The sequence below is a fragment of the Zootoca vivipara genome, chromosome 3 (assembly GCF_963506605.1).
Source record: "Zootoca vivipara chromosome 3, rZooViv1.1, whole genome shotgun sequence".
Classification (NCBI taxonomy): Eukaryota; Metazoa; Chordata; class Lepidosauria; order Squamata; family Lacertidae; genus Zootoca; species Zootoca vivipara.
The window spans coordinates 10,718,189-10,725,663 of record NC_083278.1 but is presented as its reverse complement, the minus strand read 5'-3'; the positions used below and the strand labels follow the sequence as shown (position 1 = coordinate 10,725,663).

The window sequence follows — 7,475 nt, the reverse complement described above, 5'->3', positions numbered from 1 at the left end:
CGCTGGTGCCTTCACACCACACCAGCTTCCTCGCCACCTCTCCCTCTCCCTTCCGGTAGGCAATAGTGGCCAGCCTGCTGGAGAATGATGGGTGGAGAGGAAACTGCACCAGAGACATCAGGTTCCTCTTCGGTTGTGCTGCACTTGTGACAGTGAAAGGTCACCACCAAGAAGAGGACGGAAGGGGAAGACAGCATGAATGAAGGAGGGGAGGGAAAACAGTTGTCTGAATGAGTAGCTAGTTAGCAAGCAAGCAAGCAAGCAAAGGGAGGGTTGAAATCTTCTAGTCAGCTGGCTGGATGCAAACCTCTAATACCAAATGAAAGTGAATGGTTGCATGGGATGTGATAGTACAGTACAGATGAGAGGCAGATTTCTATTATATCTCCGATATTATAAATAATAAAATGTGTAAACCAAAATATATATATACTGTGGTAGGCATTCAACAATAGACCTATATTCATAAAACAAAGATGATGTACACCACAAATCGGTAGATCAGCTCAATGGATCACTGTGGGTGATTGTGTTATATAGGAATTGTAAGTCATTGTATTTTTTTTCAAAGCAAGTCATTCTTTCTTTAGAAATTGTACATTTAATGTAAACCCCACTCCAAAAGAGAGTGTGCTGTAATGATGCGATTGATATAGGTTGTGATTTTTAAAGTGTTTATAAAATTAAGTAAATTATTTTGAGAGGCAACTTATTAACTGATTAATTGATTAATTGGTTGCACTTATGGTCTGGCATCCAGGTTACGAAACAATAAAATTCAGCTTGTTGAAATCAAGTGAGGATGAATGCACAGAAAAAGAAAGAAAGAATTAAAAATCATTAATGAGAAGACATAAATATTTATTTGGGACAAAAGACTGCATTTATATCTTTTTTCACTTAAGTCCCTTATTCTCTGGGGCCTGCATCCTGGTGGGAACCATGTTGTTTTGATTAATCAGCCACATATTTCATTACATCTCTACCAGTTTTTCATATATATATATATTGTGTGTGTGTGTGTGTGTGTGTGTGAGAGAGAGAGAGAGAGAGAGAGAGAGAGAGAGAGAGAGAGAGAGAGAGAGAGAGAGAGAGAGAGAATGTGTGTGTATGAGAGAATGAGAGAGAGAAGGGCCATTTCCATGCCCCGGAATGGAACTTAAATCTGTGAGCATGCAGTAAGGTACAGTTTGTGATGATCTAACTGGGGAAAAATGGTCTCACTGAAAATGCTGGAACATATAAATGATGGCATGGGTTGGGTTGGGACAACGGCTGAGGGGGGACGGGCCATGCAAATCATGTTACAGGTAAAGTCCTGGGAAAGCCCACAGGATTATTTACCTGCAGTTTGTGTCCCTTGGGAGGAGAGGGAATTTCTACCTGCGGAGGTCAGCTGAGAAAACACGTTTACTTGACTGAGTGAAAAAATCACAGCACCAGAAGAGACGCACGGCATGATTGATCTCAGGCAGCATTGACTGAATTAGTTGCAGCTGAATGAACGTTGACTCCCGACGGTGAGTCTCTCAGACTTTCATTGAGGGAACTCGGCTTATGTAACACCTGGACAAGTGGGTCGACTTATACAGCTTTTAACTGTCACTTATTTGCACGCACAGGCTTTAACTGTTAGCGTCTGCCACTTTGGTTTCGTGCCAACAAAACCAGGAGCCAGCACTGGTCATTTTGTGACGAATTATATACTAAATGTAAGTAAAGGCTGACAATCCTCTTTCCTCCTCCTCCTTATATTTTCTTTGGTAGTTTAATAGAGGCATACCTTTTTTGCAGGGGGTGGGGTTGGCGCAGAGAGCAAGTTATACCATGGAAGGCAGCTTAATGCCCATTTCTTGAAGGGCTTTCCATGGGCACAATGTTCTGAATTAAATTTTTACTAAAGTGTGTCGTAGTAGTTCCTTATTGTTGTTAGCTGAATGGGAAGGGTGCAGCCGGGATCATGGAAGAGACACAGGGCAGGAAAACCCAATGTGGCAATGGAGGTAAAGGTGACTGGGTTAACGTTGTCTGTCTTCAGATGTTTCGGCACTGAGCTCTGATTCTGTTCCTGGTGTCTAATGCTGGCCAAATGAGGAATCTTTGTCATCTATGCCTTGATTCAAGATGAGATCACATTTTTATTACTACAGATTCATCATGGCTAGAGATGGATAGGCTGGTATTTTTCACGATGGTTCTCCCATCTGTGCATAATTTTTCACTGCCACAGATCCCCTGATTTGCAGAGGATGTGAGGTAGAGGGCACACGAGAGAGAGATGACTAGAGTTCAGTTGGCATTGACTCATGGTTAAGGCAGGAGTAGGCAAACTAAGGCCCGGGGGCCAGATGCGGCTCAATCGCCTTCTCAATCTGGCCCGTGGATGGTCATTTTTTACATGAGTAGAATGTGTCCTTTTCTTTAAAATGCATCTCTGGGTTATTTGTGGGGCCTGCCTGGTGTTTTTATATGAGTAGAATGTGTGCTTTTCTTTAAAATGCATCTCTGGGTTATTTGTGGGGCCTAGGAATTCGTTCACCCCCCCCTTTCAATATATAGTCTGGGCCACCACATGGTCTGAGGGGCGGTGGACTGGCCCACGGCTGAAAAAGGTTGCTGACTCCTGGTTTAAGGTTAAGGTGTAATTTTTAAAGACTTGACCAGAACTGAAAGCAGTGAGGTCATCTCCGTTAATGATCCGTCTGTAAAATGATGTCCAGCAGACTCATTTCACAGGACGTCTCCACACAGGTGTATTGATGACAATGAAACGCAGTGGTGTTTTTCTTTTTTCTTTGCACAACTGCTCCCAGTGATTTCTCAAGGCGAAACATTTTATTTTCTTTAAAGAAAGCGCTTGATATTTTCCCCAAAATTCACCACGTACAATATAAAAGCAATATACAGGAATAGAAAAATACAGCCTAAAATCAGGTGGTCTTTCAGGTAGAGCAGGGGATTCACCTCAGCTTTATAGAATCCTGAAGAACAAGTTCCACGGGGTGGAGAAGAAATCTTATTCAGTCTCTCCACCGAGTTGGGAACAAAGCCAATGTAACACCATGCTTCTAGCCGCCACCTCTGGCTGGCTCAGAAGGATACCACGACTCTTGGTTCCGAATGCAACTGATTGAGAGCTCCTAAAGAATCTGGAGGCAGGCCCATCCTAGCCATAGAGGCTAGTGGTGTGGAGAACCACGGCGCCGGGCGCTGGAGGGCGCTAGAAGGGCGCTAAGTGAGGGCAGGCTTCCGGCGACCTGGCCAGGACTGCGCTCCACTAGCTGAGAGGCTGCGCCGCGTCTCTCTCCTTCTCCGAGGACTCCGCGCTGCGCCTCCTTCTCGTTTCCCCAGCGCTGGGTTCCGCTCAGTCGAGCTTTGCCACCAGCGCGCGCACAGCGCCCAAGCAGCTCTTGCTGGTCCCGCGGTGCGTGCGCTGGTGGTGAAGCTTGACTGAAGGGAACCCAGCGCTGGGGAAACGAGAAGGAGGCACAGTGCGGAGTCCTTGGAGGTGGCCTCCCGCTGCTGCCGCGGTCCGCTTGGCATTCCCGGGTCCTTGGAGGGGCTCTGGAGGGGGGCGCTGGAGGGACCTTAGCGCCAGGGCGCTGGATGGTCTTAAGACGGTCCTGTCTGGAGGGTCACACCTTGGTGGAGATTGTCCACTGGAATGGGCACAGCAGTTTCTGTTCCAGAGGTGGGACCTGAATCTATACTGGCATGGGTCCAGGTTGTCAGATACCCCTTCAAATGCACACCCTGAATTTGCCAGTATGCAGTTGATTCCCACCCACAAAATAACAGCAATCTGGAAGCAGCCTTAGACTGCAATCCAATGGCCCCTAGAATGGAGTTCCAGGGCCTTAAGATAGATTGGGTGTCCAGTGTTGGAGAAGGAGATCTGATGTCAGATTCTCCCATCATGAATCCCAAGTTGGCATATACTGTATAGGATTGCCAGACAATCATACACCCAGACACTGCTTAGCTTCAGCCCATGTCTTTACTGAACAACAAACCTGCATCCGACATGAACTTAAAACACGTTCAATATGCTCTCAATGACTTTGCAAGGGCAAGGGCGTCTCTCAGGCAAGTGTGTCTTATGGAAGAAGTCTTGAGCTTCTAAGGAACTCAAGAGCCGTTCCATTGTTTGGCTTTGGTGAGCAATAATACAGTGGGCAGCACAGAATGGTGGCATTAGATGAAAGCTAACTGCCCCCACCCCACCCCCGCTGGTTCATGCTTTGGTGAGCACAGGCCTGTGTAACTTCAGTCTTTGAAGCCAGCGGCATGCCCACTCCCAGAAAAGTCAATCGAAGCACTTCAAAATATAGTATGTACAGTCCCACTTCTGTTCCAAACAACCATACCCATCAGAATGAAGCAATGCAGTTATGGCAACACCAATACTTGCTTCCAAGTATTGAATAAGTACTATAAGCCTATTTAGTGAGACATATTATGTTCCTCTGTTTGGACAGGTGTTACATCCGTTCAGGAGAAGAATAGGCTAAGTAAGGCATGGGTAGGCAAACTAAGGTCCCAGGGGCTGGATCCGGCCCAATCACCTTCTAAATCCAGTCCAGGAATCAGCGTGTTTTTACATGAGTAGAATGTGTCCTTTTATTTAAAATGCACCTCTGGGTTATTTGTAGGGCCTGCCTGGTGTTTTTACATGAGCAGAATGTGTGTGTTTATTTAAAATGCATCTTTGGGTTATTTGTGGGGCATAGGAATTCGTTCCCCCCCCCAAAAAAAATAGTTCGCCCCCCCACAAGGTCTAAGGGACAGTGGGCCGGTCCCCTGCTGAAATAGTTTGCTGACCCCTGGGCTGAGGAATCAACCCTACACAAATCGAGACTGAGTGGATGGCATTATTTTTACACTTCCTTTCTGCAACTCCTGCAGCCAAGCTGGTGCCAAATGTATTGCTCTGCTTTCCTTTGGACCATGAGGTCGAGGGGGAGGGGGCTTGTCATCTGGGCAGCCCAGGACCTCCATACACACTGCCCAGGCTTGCACCCCAGGGAACTGCTAGCACAGTGTTTTGACTTCTTCACCCCTGGAGGTGCACTCCATTGTCTCTCAAGGCAGATAGATGCCATCAGCATCCATTCCATACATGTAAAGCACTCTTATATCACTTTAATAGTCACGGCTTTCCCCAAAGAATCCTGGGAATTGTAGTTTGTTGGGAATTGTAGCTCTGTGATGGGTCTCCTTACAATGCTCAACACCTTAATGTATGGTTGCAAACAGGGTGTTTGTTTGTTTTTGAAACCGTGTGTGTGTGTATTAATTTTTTTAGGGTGGTTTGTTTTATGAGACAAAGTTGGGCACCTAGAGGTTTGCTTGAGGAATCTGAGCTTTTGGAATTCCAACACCTATTGACTTGACCTGAATTTCACCTCCAGAGCTAATGTGTGGGCCAAAGTTTGGTTACTTTCTCTCTTTCGCATCTCCTAAATGGCCTGATGTAGTTTTAGGCACTTCGTTATTTGTTGTTGTTGGTTTTTTTTAAAAAAGATGATGATGAATTTAAAATAAATTTTTAAATACACATTTAAATGTGAACTTTTGTGTGGGCTTTAAAAAATTGCTGGTTGGTGCAGAAATGGGCTGAAACAGATATGTGAGTGATCACATGCGATGCTGATATGAAAATATACTGATTGATTCATCCCTGCTTATATAGGTGAAATACTTACCTGCTTTACTTTGCAGATCATTGACAAGTGAGCCATCTCAGCCATTGGTGAAAATAATCTTCACAAATGTGTTGCAGTTGCTACTTCTCCATCCATGTCTGCCTTTTTCTTTTGTGTGAAGGGTAAGCTGAAATATTTAAGAATATCTGCCGCACAGCTAATCTGTTTATGCAAGAAAATAAGACTTGGTTTCTAGGGCTAGGGGCTGGGGATGAAAAGGTTCTCTAGTATAAAAGCATTCGGATAGTTTTCTGGGGCTATTGCATGATGTAAAAATCTGAGACAGGAATTTAGAAAGGCTTTCTAAACTGTCCAAATCTTTTTTAAAAAGAGGATATGCTGAATAGCCAAAAAGATACATATTTGCATATGCATATATATATATAGAGAGAGAGAGAGAGAGAGATGAAAATTTAGAAAATAATTACTAGAATGTATATTTCACAGAAGGCAAGCCAATTAATTTCACTTCCCAACCACCCCGAATAAATTATTGTATTAATTTGTACCCCATCCACATGTTCCCCAATTAACTTATTCCAATAACGTCTTGCCCAGATGCAGCAGCAAACCAATGCCATTTCAATTCATTTTCCCCATCTCAGATTTCCCCCCAAAACTCTAATTGGGGTGGAAATCATAGCTGGAATCCCGTATGGAACCGCACAGAAAGCGTACTGACTTTGCTGCGGACTCCCCCCTCCTGGTGGGTCTCACAAAACAAAATAATTTAACTGTTAAAGTCCAGGATAAAGAGGCTTGTCTTCAGCAAACAGCAAGAGCTATGCAATTAAGATGCGATTGCATGGAGGTTTCCCCCCTCCATACCATGGACCACTTGAAAATTGCTGTGGGTCTTGGCAGACCGCTTAATGGCTTTTCTGCCAGTTGTAGCAACACTAGCCAGTAATTTGGCCACTGCAGTTCTATTCCAGTGAAATTTATAGCTTTCCTTACCTGATACCTGTTGATTATACGATAATAGCCACTTTTTTGTTGTTTAGCAATTATCTGGAGCAGCCACAGAAAAAAAGTTCAGAGTTCCACACGCCTTTTTTTTTAAAATAGCGAAAAAATCCTGCCACATGGCTCTGTGCCCATGTTCTAAGCCTTTAGAGGTGAGGCAGAAAGTGGCTGGTGGTTTATATCAGACACAGGGAAGGGCTCGTCCTTTGGCTCATACTTAGCAGATTATCTCATACTTCTTGTCCAAAATATTCAAGCATTTAGTGTCAGTGAGCCAGTGTGGTGTAGTGGTTAAGAGCAGTAGACTCGTAATCTGGTGAACTGGGTTCGCTTCCCCGCTCCTCCACATGCAGCTGCTGGGTGACCTTGGGCTAGTCACACTTGTTGAAGTCTCTCAGCCTCACTCACCTCACAGAGTGTTTGTTGTGGGGGAGGAAGGGAAAGGAGAATGTTAGCCGCTTTGAGACTCCTTTGGGTAGTGATAAAGCGGGATATCAAATCCAAACTCTTCTTCTTCTTTTGGTTCCCCCACCCCGCTTTGCGCTGTAAAATTATCCTTGGCTGATAATTATATCCTGTCAAGTGGGGGTCTGTTGGTGGGGAGTGAAAAACGTCCCCATTTTCATCTGAGGAATGGGGGAGAGTAGGCAAGCCCTTGCTTTTAATCCAGTGACAATTAGACACCGACTACCTTCTCACAAGCAGGCGTTTAGTATTTAAATGCTGTATAAATGCAGTCTGAAGATTCTGTTTGGTTTGCGAGTATTGGAGCTGATGAGGCAAGCCAGGCTGCAGCTGTATATC

At 44.8% G+C, this 7,475-nt stretch overlaps 1 protein-coding gene across 3 annotated transcripts in view; it reads left to right on the top strand.

Moving 5' to 3' along the window:
• The first annotated feature begins 1,351 nt into the window (after positions 1-1,351).
• Positions 1,352-7,475, top strand: part of GABRP (gamma-aminobutyric acid type A receptor subunit pi) — a 31,098-nt gene continuing 24,974 nt past the window's right edge. For 2 of the 3 annotated variants that reach the window (XM_060272398.1, XM_060272396.1), the window contains exons 1-2: positions 1,352-1,712; positions 5,722-5,827. In XM_060272398.1, the coding sequence (XP_060128381.1) occupies positions 5,800-5,827 (28 nt within the window). In that variant the 5' untranslated portion in view covers positions 1,352-1,712; positions 5,722-5,799. The remainder of the gene's footprint in view (positions 1,713-5,721; positions 5,828-7,475) is intronic. The other variant, XM_060272397.1, reaches the window with a different exon arrangement.